This window comes from Oncorhynchus kisutch, linkage group LG4, assembly GCF_002021735.2.
Source record: "Oncorhynchus kisutch isolate 150728-3 linkage group LG4, Okis_V2, whole genome shotgun sequence".
NCBI lineage: Eukaryota > Metazoa > Chordata > Actinopteri > Salmoniformes > Salmonidae > Oncorhynchus > Oncorhynchus kisutch.
In genome coordinates, this window is record NC_034177.2 from 57,694,308 (window position 1) to 57,708,381 (window position 14,074).

General features: G+C 42.2%; 1 protein-coding gene across 1 annotated transcript; it reads right to left on the reverse strand.

Moving 5' to 3' along the window:
* Positions 1 to 792: 792 nt before the first annotated feature.
* On the reverse strand, positions 793 to 13,800 carry echs1 (enoyl CoA hydratase, short chain, 1, mitochondrial). The gene is made up of 8 exons (XM_020481375.2): positions 13,303 to 13,800; positions 4,705 to 4,902; positions 4,483 to 4,610; positions 2,230 to 2,329; positions 2,042 to 2,146; positions 1,764 to 1,883; positions 1,505 to 1,572; positions 793 to 1,375 (listed from the first exon to the last, which is right to left on the reverse strand). Exons 1-8 carry the CDS (start codon positions 13,499 to 13,501, stop codon positions 1,310 to 1,312), a joined length of 984 nt encoding a protein of 327 aa, XP_020336964.2. The 5' UTR covers positions 13,502 to 13,800; the 3' UTR covers positions 793 to 1,309.
* Between the last annotated feature and the right edge of the window lie 274 nt (positions 13,801 to 14,074).

The following is a 14,074-nucleotide window of genomic DNA, read 5'->3' on the forward strand; positions in this document are numbered from 1 at the left end:
CATCCTTTCAAATAATGCAGTCAAACAAGGCCAGGTACATAATGAGTCAAATAAGCACTAGGTCTAAAACATATGCTTCCCTATTGTCTTTCACCTTGACCAATCAACTTACTGCGATGGGATCAGAATACATGGTAGAATTCATAGGCCCATCAAATCCTTTGATTAAGACACAATGTTGTCGTGTCCTTGGCTAGACAATGTTCTTTTAAAATGTCTGAGGGAGGGACACGCTACAGGGCCTACAAGCTATGCCAGTTCCACCTCAGACTTACTGTAGCTGTTTAAATAAGATGAGAACATGGGAGATTACCCCCCTTGTGTTGCAATCAAAAGGAGCCAACATAAAACAATATGTGAAGCATCAATACTGCCCAGATGAATAGTGTAATAACACCATCTAGTGTTGAATTATTGTGTAAGAATCAATAGTACATGTTAATGATTTTATATGATGGGCATAGGCTGTGCTGCCTCAGGTTACTGCACGAGAAAGAAACAGATCAACGAAACGAAAACAGATCATATCATTGCGTCCATCTATTAACTTTAATGTCCCAATAGACATTTCATCAAACTAAACAGCTGTCTATCACCAAACACAGATTAAGGTATTGTTACATTAAACCTGATCATTGTGAGCTGGTTTCCTGGACCTAGATTAAACCTACCGCTGGACAAAAAAGCATGCTAAATGGATCTCCACTGAAAATGCATCTTACACAGGAATTTTTCGCTTTATTCTTAATGCCTACAATGTGACCGATTGAATAACTCAAATAGACAGATACATACCTTGCTACGGCTTTATTTGCACAATGTACACAGGACAAATAAATTTTCTAGAAAATGTGAGATTCTGTTGGACAGTGAAAAGGCTGTGCTAAGTGTGTTAGCGGTTGTGACTGATATCGCTTGGCCTCTGTCATTTACACCCAACAAGATATTTGTTTTTCCATGATGGACGATGACCTAAAACATCTTTCATACAAACACACTATACTGTAGTGCACACATACACATACAACAGTTTGCATACAGGGTATAAAACCGTGATAAGGCAAGTAAATCGCTCTGGATAAGAGCATCTGTTAAATTGTCTGTCCGGGTGTCATTCAGGGCTAATTCCTAATTTAAGGTCTACATGTAAAAGTCTGATCTTCACAATAATCTCCAGTTTAGATTACTTAAATATCATCTAAGCCAACATCAGAGTCATGAGTCAAGATATCAAGTCAGGACACAGCCTTCAGGAACCCTTGGATCGAAGATTCACATCCTGGTCTGTTGGGTTTTGTGTTTGCTCCTCTTACTGGTCCTTGAAATTGGCCTTTCTCTTTTCCACAAATGCGGTCATGCCCTCCTTACGATCCTCCTGTTGTAGGAAACACAATGTCAGTGAGTACACACAGAACACACCTGAGAAATCGTGGCATGTATGCCAGAAGGAGCTTCCTAAGAAAACAGTTGATCTGAATAAGAGAACATCAGTAGATTGACTGACCGTGGCAAAGGTAGAGTGAAATAATCTCTTTTCCAGACGATTCCCTTCAGCCAGCGTCAGCTCGTAGGCTACACACCAACACACGTTAGATCTTGCATTAATCAATACAACTGAAGCAATAAAAGACTAGGGAAAAAAACATGTAAATGTATGAATTAAATCAAGTTCACAAAACATGAAATATCTAAACATCTCACATATCATTGTAGGGTCAGAGAAGGGTCTATTCAATATGTAAAAATCAGATCAGCTCTCTAACCTGCGTTGACGGCCTCTTTAGCCATGGCAGACACGATCTTGGAGTTGGCAGCGATCTTCTCCCCACATTTAATAGCTTCTGACACCAATTGGTCTACTGGACAGATCTTACTCACCAGACCTAAGAGAGCATGGTAATTGTGTGTATAATGTGAGGTTTGTGTGTGTTATCTGACTGTTTAGCCTCTTTTGTGTGTGTGTGTGTGTGTGTGTGTGCGCGAGTTACCTGACTGTTTACCCTCCTTTGCATGTATAATGTGAGGTTTGTGTGTGTGATACCTGACTGCTTAGCCTCCTGTGCTGTGATCCTGTCTCCAGTCAGTACCATCTCCATGGCGAGAGATTTCCCCACTGCCCTTGTCAGTCTCTGAGTACCACCAGCACCTACGCACAGAGTACAGTTAATCTACAGACCAACAGACAGACTGAACTATTTTCAATCCACATAGATCAGGGATTAGTGGTACCTGGGATTGTTCCCAAAAGGATCTCAGGCTGTCCAAACTGAGCCTTCTCTCCAGCAAAGATGATGTCACACATCATAGCAAGCTCACAGCCTCCCCCCAACTAGAGAAAAATACATAGAGCGAGAGAGAGGCACACACAGAAATAATGTTAACCCACACACAAAACCAAGCTGTCCTTGTGGTCTCGCTATACAGACTACCTCCACAATGTGCCAATGTTTCAGCATACAGGTCTGCCTGTATAAAGTAAGTTTGGAAAAGAGGAAAGGGCGGAGTTGGGACGTGCGCCAAAAACCCGTCCAGAGCTCTATCCATTGACGTCCTGCCGTAAATATTTCCGGTAGCTACTGTAGCTAGATGGAGCTCGCAGGGGATATTTTCAATTAGTGTATTTCGCAAAGTAAGTAGTTTGTTTGCACCATTGACGTTTGCGTTTCAAGCATACGCTTGTGTCTACCTCCGTCATGTTTCCGAGGGGATTATTTTTAACCCCCTCCTACCCAAAATCATAATTGTTTCGGAGTTCTCTGTCTGAAGAGCAACCACCCCCCCCATAAAATATCCGACAGTGGTGTTGCTCTAGGTCTGAGATTTCTGAGACTATTGTGGCACTGACAGTAAAAGAAAGGACAGGGTAGCTGAAGGCTGGGACTAAAAACAAACAAAAGATAATTAAATGTAAAATATACTGTCCGTGAAATGTATGTAGTATGTGAAACCTGGAAATGAAAGTATTGTTTGTTGTCCATAAGCTTACTCCAATTAGGGAAGGGGTGGTAGGGTTAGGGGAAAATTATAAAGAAGTTAAATATGTTATATAATGTCATTGTATGCCGTAGTGTTAAGATTTCCCTTCGCTGGATCTAAGGGGCCTAGCCTGAACTATGAAAAACAGCCCCAGACCATTATTCCTCCTCCACCAAACTTTACAGTTGGCACTATGCATTGGGACAGGGAGCATTCTCCCGGCATCCGCCAAACCCAGCTTCGTCCGTCGGACTGCCAGTTGGTGAAACATGATTCATCACTCCAGAGAACATGTTTCCACAGCTCCAGTCCAATGGCGGCGAGCTTAACACCACTCCAGCCGATGCTTGGCATTGCGCTGGAATTTTTATTTATTTAACAATGAATCCACCAATAAGAACATTGCTGAAAGACGTCCAATGGCTCTATCAAACAAGGAGAACCATATCTACATGCACATTAAACGTATAGTGCGATCAGTATAACATGGAGCCTTCGGGAAATGCCACAAAGCAGGACTAAATGCATATTTAGATCTCACCTCCATCAATACACTGGAAGCAGTCATAGGGTGTATCATTCAGCGCACGAAGCCCAGACCTGCCTTCCTCCTGGGCAATTATGTGCGTAACAGCTCACAGTCTTAGACTGTTTTCACCATGTCCCAGATTCCCCCAGGGTGAAATTCCCCTTTAAGTTCCAACTGTAATGTGTTTGCCACAATATAATAAATGGGCCTTAAACAATGGCTTTACTTACTTTTGATATTAGAAGAATATGTTTCGTCACATAAACCGAATAGGTGCAGGGAAATGTTTAGTTTTACAGGGTCAGCCATAGCAGTAAGAGCACAGACAGATTTTTCACCTTGTCGACTCGTGCATTCGAATTAGTGACCATTCGGTTACTAGCCCAATGATCGAACCGCTAGGTTAGTTTAGAAACTTTTATGAAGGTTTGGTGTGGTGTGGAGAAGGGAGTCAGTCTCCCTCGGACCCCCGACAGTTGAACTTGAGGTGAGGAAGAATGTTTTAGGCCTACCAGTAGTTCTATAATCTAACAATATGTTTGTTTATCTTTCTAAAGAAATATTCTGATCGAAAATGTACGAATTAGCCTCCTGTAAGCCTACAGTATATCTATACAGCAGTAGTAGCCTATCTGGCAAGGATAAAGAAATGCATGACAGTATTGGGGAACATGCCGCCGGAATCCCTCTCTCGCTTCTCTTCCTTTATATTCATTTTTTTTCTCGGATCTGAACTTGTCTCTTGGATCCAAACGGCCACAGGCCTGTTTGGGTCCGTTTTTCCACTGGACTTTTTGAAATGGGTATGAATGCCATCTAGTTCATTCTGAACGGGACTCCACTTCAAATTAATGTATTTATGCATATCGGGTCCGGGTGGCAAAGCTACCGGTCCATTCCAAATGTCTGGACCCGTGAAGACCTCTAGTGTATACTGTTATAACAGACTACCTGTTGACTGAGGTGTGTGTACTCACAGCGAACCCGTTGACAGCAGCGATGACTGGTTTCCTAGTGGTAGAGACTCTGTTCCAGTGAGCTAGGAAGTTCCCGGCATAACACTCCTGGAAGGTACGATTCTGCATCTCCTTAATGTCAGCCCCAGCTGAGACACACACAGTTATCAGGTGTAAGACACAAGATGCGTGTGCACACACTTATCTCTCGCTCTCTCTCTCGTTCACACACACATCCCTCACCTGCGAAGGCCCTGTCGCTGCCAGTAAGGACGATGGCGCCCACTGTTCCATCAGCCTCGAATGCATCCAGCGCTTTTCCCAACTCCAGCATCAGCCCATCACACAGAGCGTTCAGAGCCTTGGGGCGGTTCAACTGGATGTAGCCCACATCCTGATTCTCTCCACGCTTCTCCACCAGGATGTACTCATACTGTCCACCTAAACACACACACACACACACAATAAAATAAGAGGATTATTCATTCAACGTGACCACGGTGGTGTTCCAGGCTGACTACATTGCAGCCTTGCTGTGTGCAGCAATGAGCAATTGTTGCATGGCATGTCATTGATGGTGCAGTCGGGCACTAGGTTGAATAGGTTATGATTCCTGTCATATGATGTGATAAGCTGATATGTTAAACAACTATGCAGCCATTGGCAGAACCGGCAGGCTACTGCAATGTAGTCGGCCTGTAATGCAGCATAGGTTTTCGCTCCAACTAATGCAGGTGGGATGGCTCAGCAAGCCAGGTTAGAACAAACCTAATAACAAGGATGTGGACTGATATTCTTGAGAGTGCGTGGACTGACCAACACAGGTTGCTATTAATAGACATTTTGATAAATAGCCCAAATCAATAACCAATATGTAGAAACTATTGAAAATATATTGAAAACCTAAACTTGACATTTACCATATACATGTGCAACAGTAGTAATCATATTACTTGTATTTTCTACAAAGAAAGGAGCAGGACCATGGCCAGCTCCAGAGGGCTAAAGGCTCCAAGGTGAGTCAGCACCATGGACAGCTCTACAGGCACCAACTGGGGCATGTGATCCAACACTAATACTACCCAGTCCAGGTGCTGCAACCAATTGGCACCTGGAATTGGTCCCACCTGTTCCTCGTTACTAGAGGTCGACCGATTATGATTTTTCAACGCCGATACTGATTATTGGAGGACCAAAAAAGATTAATCGGCCGATTTAAAAAAAATAATGGTATTTGTAATAATGACAATTACAACAATACTGAATGAACACTTATTTTAACTTAATATAATACATCAATAAAATCAATTTAGCCTCAAGTAAATAATGAAACATGATCAATTTGGTTTAAATAATGCAAAAACAAAGTGTTGGAGAAGAAAGTAAAAGTGCAATATGTGCTATGTAAGAAAGCTAACGTTTCAGTTCCTTGCTCAGAACATATGACAGCTGGTGGTTCCTTTTAACATGAGTCTTCAATATTCCCAGGTAAGAAGTTTTAGGTTGTAGTTATTATAGGAATTATAGGACTATTTCCCTCCATACCATTTGTATTTCATTAACCTTTGACTATTGGATGTTCTTATAGGCACTTTAGTATTGCGAGTGAAACAGTATAGCTTCCGTCCCTCTCCTCGCTCCTCCCTGGGCTCGAGCCAGCAACACAACGGCAATTAGCGCGTGCTAACTAGCTAGCCATTTCACTTCGGTTACACGAGCCTCATCTCGGGAGTTGATAGGCTTGAAGTCATAAACAGTGCAATGCTTGACGCACAATGAAGAGCTGCTGGCAAAACGCCCGAAAGTGCTGTTTGTATGAATGTTTACGCACCTGCTTCTGCCTACCACCGCTCAGTCAGATACTTAGATGCTTGTATGCTCAGTCAGATTCTATGCAACGCAGGACACGCTAGATAATATCTAGTAATATCATCAAACATGTGTAGTTAACTAGTGATTATGATTGATTGTTTTTTTATAAAGATAAGTTTAATGCTAGCTAGCAACTTACCTTGGCTTACTGCATTCGCGTAACAGGCAGTCTCCTTGTGGAGTAAAACGAGACAGAGGCAGGTCGTTATTGCGTTGGACTAGTTAACTGTAAGGTTGCAAGATTGGATCCCCCGAGCTGACAATGTGAAAATCTGTCGTTCTGCCCCTGAACAAGGCAGTTAACCCACCGTTCCTAGGCCGTCATTGAAAATAAGAATGTGTTCTTACCTGACTTGCCTAGTTAAATAAAGATTAAATAAAGATATTTAAAAAAAATAGTATGATGGCAATTTGCATATACTCCAGAATGTTATGAAGAGTGATCAGATTAATTGCAAAGTCCCTCTTTGCCATGCAAATGAACTGAAACCCTCCCAAAACATTTCCACTGCATTTCAGCCCTGCTACAAAAGGACCAGCTGACATGTCAGTTATTCTCTCATTTACACAGGTGTGAGTGTTGACGATGACAAGGCTGGAGATCACTCTGTCATGCTGATTGTGTTCGAATAACAAACTGGAAGCTTCAAAAGGAGGGTGGTGCTTAGAATCATTGTTCTTCCTATGTTAACCATGGTTACCTGCAAGGAAACACGTTCCGTCATCATTGCTTTGCACAAAAAGGGCTTCTCAGGCAAGGATATTGCTGCCAGTAAGATTGCACCTAAATGAACCATTTATCAGATCATCAAGAACTTCAAGGAGAGTGGTTCAATTGTTGTGAAGAAAGCTTCAAAGTGCCCAAGAAAGTCCAGCAAGCGCCAGGACTGTCTCCTAAAGTTGATTCAGCTGCGGGATCGGGGCACCATCAGTACAGAGCTTGCTCAGGAATGGCAGCAGGAAGGTGTGAGTGCATCTGCACACACAGTGAGGCGAAGACTTTTGGAGTATGGCCTGGTGTCAAGAAGGGCAGCAAAGAAGCCACTACTTTCCAGGAAAAACATCAGGGACAGACTGATATTCTGCAAATGGTACAGGGATTGGACTGATGAGGACTGGGGTAAAGTCATTTTCTCTGAATCCCTTTTCCGATTGTTTGGGGAATACAGAAAAAAGCTTGTCCGGAGAAGACAGTCCTGTGTCATGCCAACAGTAAAGCATCCTGAGACCATTCATGTGTTGGGTTGCTCTGTGGGCTCACTCACAATTTTGCCTAAGAACACAGCCATGAATAAAGAATGGTACCAACACATCCTCCGAGAGCAACTTCTCCCAACCATCCAGGAACAGTGCCTTTTCCAGCATGATGGAGCACCTTGCCATAAGGCAAAAGTGATAACTAAGTGGCTCGGGGAACAAAACATTGATATTTTGGGTCAATGGCCAGGAAACTCCCCAGACCTTAATCCCATTGAGAACTTGTGGTCAATCCTCAAAAGGCGGGTGGACAAACAAAAACCCACAAATTCTGACAAACTCCAAGCATTGATTATGCAAGAATTGGCTGCCATCAGTCACGATGTGGCCCAGAAATTAATTGACAGCATGCCAGGGTGGATTGCAGAGGTCTTGAAAAAGAAGGGTCAACACTGCAAATATTGACTCTTTGCATCAACTTCATGTAATTGTCGATAAATGCCTTAGACACTTTTGACATGCTTGTAATTATACTTCCGTATTCTATAGTAACATCTGACAAAAATATCTAAAGACACTGAAGCAAGCAAACTTTGTGGGAATTAATATTTGTGTCATTCTCAAAACTTTTGGCCACGACTGTAGACCTTAGAAAAACTGGAGTGAGTATGATAAGCACTTTGATCAGAGGTCAAAAATGATACCAGGCAATGTTTGACTCACCTCTCTCTTGCTCTTCCCTTTCTTTGCCCACAAAGGAAGAGGACCCATTCCCGGGTAGCACACCACCCGGCGCAAGTTGAGAACAAGTATTGAAACTAGAGGTCGACCGATTAATCGGAATGGCCGGATAATTAGGGCCAATTTCAGGTTTTCATAACAATCGGAAATCGGTAATTTTGGGCGCCGATTTTTTTATTTTATTTAACTAGGCAAGTCAGGTAAGAACACGTTCTTATTTTCAATGACGGCCTAGGAACGGTGGGTTAACTGCCTTGTTCAGGGACAGAACAACAGATTTTCACATTGTCAGCTCGGGGGAACCAATCTTGCAACCTTACAGTTAACTAGTCCAACGCTATAACTACCTACCTCTCGTTGCACTCCACAAGGAGACTGCCTGTTACGCGAATGCAGTAGAAGCCAAGGTAAGTTGCTAGCTAGCATTAAACTGATTGTTTTTTATAAGATAAATCATAATCACTAGTTAACTACACATGGTTGATGATATTACTAGTTTATCTAGTGTGTCCTGCATGGCATATAATCGACGCAACGCTGGGGGATGATTTAACAAAAGCACATTTGCGGAAAAAAGCACAATCGTTGGACGACTGTACCTAACCATAAACACCAATGCCTTTTTAAAATCAATACACAGAAGTATATATTTTTAAACCTGCATATTTAGCTAAAAGAAATCCAGGTTAGCAGGCAATATTAACCAGGTGAAACTGTGTCACTTCTCTTGCGTTCATTGCACACAGAGTCAGGGTATATGCAACAGTTTGGGCCGCCTGGCTCATTGAGAACTAATTTGCTAGAATTTTACGTAATTATGACATAACATTGAAGTTTGTGCATTGTAACGAATATTTAGACTTAGGTATTTTATCTAACGGGTGGCATCCCTAACGGTTCCGTATTTCACTGAAATAATAAACGTTTTGTATTCGAAATGATAGTTTCCAAATTCTACCATATTAATGACCAAAGGCTCGTATTTCTGTGTGTTATGTTATAATTAAGTCTATGATTTGATAGAGCAGTCTAACTTTTCCATGGTAGGATACACATGAGTATCCTCGATGAAAGGTGGCTTTCGAGGAGGGGAAGACACTTCCATTTGCCTACTATCGTTTTGGCACACTCCTCGACCACTTATCGGTTTCCGGGTAACGAAGGAGAGAGTACTTGCCCAAATGAGAAAACCCCCTCTTCTGTCCAACCTTCTCGCGTACACGGATTCATTGTAGCAACATTAACTATGGGGCAGAGTTATGTGAGAGGACTAGGTTAGATGAACCTCATGGTTTCAGGCTATTACACCACGATGATGATGGAAAGATGTGTGCTCCGGGTTACTCGATACATTTGTGTCCCCGAAGCACTTCATCACCGGTAATGCCTGGTGTACACTACAAAACGTTCAAAATCCTAACATCGCTGAGCCTCTCACATTAAACAACCATCTTTCCTGTAGTTTTTTTGTCTTGCCAACTTAGTGTTGTGCACACTAACAGGGTGACTACACCACTCACGTTGCGTGCGAGAGAGTTGCAAAATAAATTTAAAATCTATATTATTCAATTATTGCACCCACGCCAGCGTTGCCAAGGGCTAAAATAGAAGTCAGTTCTATTTATGACGCATATCGCGCTGCAAGTCCTGCCTCTCCCATGCCCTCATTGGTTTATAGTAGCGGCGGTAATGCACCTAATTTATGAAAGTTGCCAATCGCAATATAAAGGAAAGAGAAGAAAAAGCCTAGAAGAAGGAGAGATGACTATAAACGATTCAGTTGACCGTTTTATGTGTGGTTTAATTGTCGGAGTAGAGGACCTTGTACATTTCAGATAAAATCACAACTCAATGTTCAACAAACTCACGTAAACTTGTACATCGCCTTGGTCCATACAATTGCCCTTATTTTAGCACCCCAAAAACATAATACTTCCAGATCAACTGTAATGTCAATACTAGTGTAAAGCACAATTTCTCCCCTTTCCAATAGAAATCAATTACATGACCTAAACACTGCCCGTTTCTGAATAATTCAAGCAGGCAATGAGCCCCGTCGGGTCTTTTTAAAAATGGCGGGTGGGGAAGCGAAACTAATGCGTGATAGTGAGAAGGAGAGATGTGTGGGAAAATTGCTTTTTTTCACTCAATCTGTCCAACTTATCACCTTGTCGCCTCTAAAATGTAAATAAAACACTATAAAGAGTTTATATAATGTGTCATACATACCTTTGAAGGTTTGTGTCAAATTTTATCAGGTTTTTAGGGCGGTGCTAAAGTGATCTTAGAAATAAACAGCAGCTTTGAGAATGATGATCGCATGCAATGATGATGCAAAAAAGGACTAGGTATCCCCCTTTACCCCTGTCACTGTCCATTTCTTGTTTTTAAAGAATGAGAGAAGTGCTACACCTGGTGGAGAGATATTGTAAGACAGAAATAGTTGCTTTATGCGTGCTGTACGTTACGACATGACACGTCCCAATGTAACGGAGTGTCCGTTTTTCACCAATGTAACGGAGTGCCCGTTTTTTTCAACTTTTCTCCAATACTATAGAGCCATTACCATGTCGATCAACGCTTGAATAGAAACCTAGTTCACACCCCCGATTTTGAAGTCAACACAGTCCCATTAGTTTTCTTTGTAGCCTCGTTTGAATGTCACGGTTATGCACATTTGTACGGAATGGGGTGAGTTTACGTTATATCCCAGGACAAATTAGCTAGCAACAGCAAGCTAGCTAAATAGGACAAATTAGCTAGCAAGTGCAAGCTAGCTAGCTAAATTGCCATAAATGTTTAATGCTTTTCGACTTGTCCCCAAATTAATGTAATTGGTTCAGAGTTTGTTTTGATAGTGTAACGACCCTGGGTTTATAAGCGCGGAAATCGACACTGCCGCACGAGCATGCTTTTGTGGCACAGTTGATAGCGCGCCAGACCTCGGGCTCGAAGGTCAAGGGTTCAAGACCTGCTCCCTGCTGTTTCATTACAATATTTTAACCTGCGTGTCATGATCGCGTTTGGTGTGGGGGGACAAAATGATCTGGCACAGACGGGGTGTCGCACTACAAGATTATTCACTTGGTCATGAGGATTCTCGATACCACCATGCTGTCTTGCGAAAACAATGATGTGATTAGGTTAATGTGGCTAGAACGAGCTGTGGCTCAAAGCAGCCTCAAAAGTTTTCAGTCAGACATTCACGCTTGCCATACAGAGTTGAAATATCTAGCCAACATTTTGAATTGAATAACATTGTTTGTGAACTTCAGAGCTGTAACGATGACAATTTGGCTTTGGTTAAAGGCAAGTACAAACGCGTACTACTAATAGTCATCGCTCCTGCTCGAGAGTATAGATTCTGTGTGATGCGAAACAACCTCATCTCACTGGCTTCTTTTCTGGCGAGCTCTCATTGTCTATTGAATATCACCGTTTTCAAAAAACTTGCCGTTGCCCATCTCATACTACAAGAGTATTGCAGATTTTGTGCCGATAAACTCAAGCATGTCTGAAATGATCAGGACATCTGGGACCGGATGGGTAGCCCTCAGATTGAGTCTCTAAATGGCTCACATTAAACGAGCATTAGTGACGGCTGGGGCGCCGTCACTCATTTTGTCTCTGATCTCAAAAAAACTTGTCTGGGACAGCTAAATCAATGCCAAAATTGTGTAGTGTACATCAGGCTTACGTCGCTAACCCTTGTTTGTAATTAATTAGCTATGTGTATTGAATAATGCTTGCTAGTTAGCTTGTAGTACAGACTAGTGACCTGTATACCTCCAAACAGAAGCTATAATATTCTATTGCATTTGGATACTTATGTAAACCTGGAGATTCCACCAAGTAGGTGCATACATTGCCATAGGCAACATTGGACCATTTGGTAGGGTAGTCTCCCCAGCTGGCATCTGGCAAATTGAAAGGACAAATAGGCAAGCTAACAAGAATCAACTTTTCTAAATACCTAGACAGTTCAAGGGCAGGCAAAGACTGGAAGTAGTTACGACATATCCATATCCAAGACTACCGAATAGATCGGGATGAACTAAAACCGGGGGTAAACAAACAGTGACGGAAATATAATGCGGCAGCTTTACAGACAGTGTTAGCTGGTCGTGTAACAAATTAGTGGCAGAATAAGTATCATGCAAATAATTTGTTGTTGTGACAGCGAAGTATGCTTATAGCGACACGTGAGGCTGCCGAAAACGTTTAATGACACGACAAAATGTATCAGTAGTTTGTTTAGGACGACGCCACAATTAGGCTAATTATATGGGAATAACTGGAGTACCCTACTTGGGGGTGTGGTTACATTAAGCCACTCATCGCCGTGTGCATCTATCGGCAAGACTGTCTGTCAGTCAGATTTGGTAGGCAGTCAGATCTGAGACAGGAAAGCCAAGTGCCTCCACTTATATCAGTACATTACGAAACTTCTATTCGATCAAATGAACATCACCTAATTCGACACTCTCTCGTAGACACCTATATATAAAAGAGGATTTATCTCACGCTGACAGATTTTAGGGCGCCTCTTCCTCTGCCAATATGCAAAGAAATGTCCCTACTCTAAACGGTAAACTCAAAAAGGTATACATCGGGATTTTGGCAATGATGCCCTTTATCTACTTCCCCGAAGGCAGAAGAACCCGTGGATTGCCATTTGTATGTCTCTGTGTGCAGTATGAAGGAAGTTAAGAGGTCGTTTTGCAAGACAATGCTAACTACCATTTGCGTAGTCATTGGGCTAACGCTATTTAGCAATAGTGCTTGCACTACATAGCAACATCCTTCAAATTGCACGCAGAGGCATAAACCAGGTATCCACGAGTTCATATAACTCGGGGAAGTATATCGTGAAATATCCCTTTAACCTCAACCAGGGACGTCTCTAGGATCCATCCGCAAAACATCAAGCGTCGCACATGTAATGACGTAACGTTAACTAGCTCCATGACATTGTCCATGACAAAAAAAAGCACTGCTTTTCTAAAAATGAAATTAACAGTAACCTCTTACCGGCACTGTACTGACGAGCGATAGAGAGCGTGGAGGAGAGAGCTCCTGGCTTCAATAGCAGTGCTGCGGTTTTGCAGAACAGGGCCATTTCAAACACGAAGTTGCTGAAAGTCACAACACGAGCTCTCACTGCAATCAACCTCACTCGTGACCCGGAAACGGATAAGTGGCCGAGGATTGTCAAAAACAGATTAGCCATTAATAACGTCTCTAAAAATGAAAATAAATGTCTTAACAAATGGAATGCGGTCTGGAGGAGGCAACATCATACGGGACCATTCTAGCCAATGCGGGCAGAGACGTGTGTAAACAGGCACATGATAAATGGCCTATAAAAATGCATGAAAATTAAAATGAGCTTTTTGGACTCAATTTAAGGTTAGGGGTAGGCATCAAGTTAGCAGTGTGGTTAAGGTTAGATTTCAAATAACATATTAAGAAAATAAATTGTAGAAATGAGCGGGGTTTATAACTTTGTGGCTGTGGTAACTATAGACGACCAGGCACAATTCCGCTATAGTGTTTTTAATAAAGGTTGCCGGCATGTCACGTGTCCTACTAATATCAGAACACATGTAACAGCCTAATCATTACGAAACGTATATTCGATCAAATAAGCTACACGTAGCAAATAAGCCATTATATTTTTTGTTAACCAAATTCGACACTCTCATTGACCTCCATACAAAAACGTTTCGCTTGGTGAGCAGAAAAAATGGCACCTGCTGGAGAATGTAATTCCCCCCCCCAAGATTTATTTAACAAGGTAGGC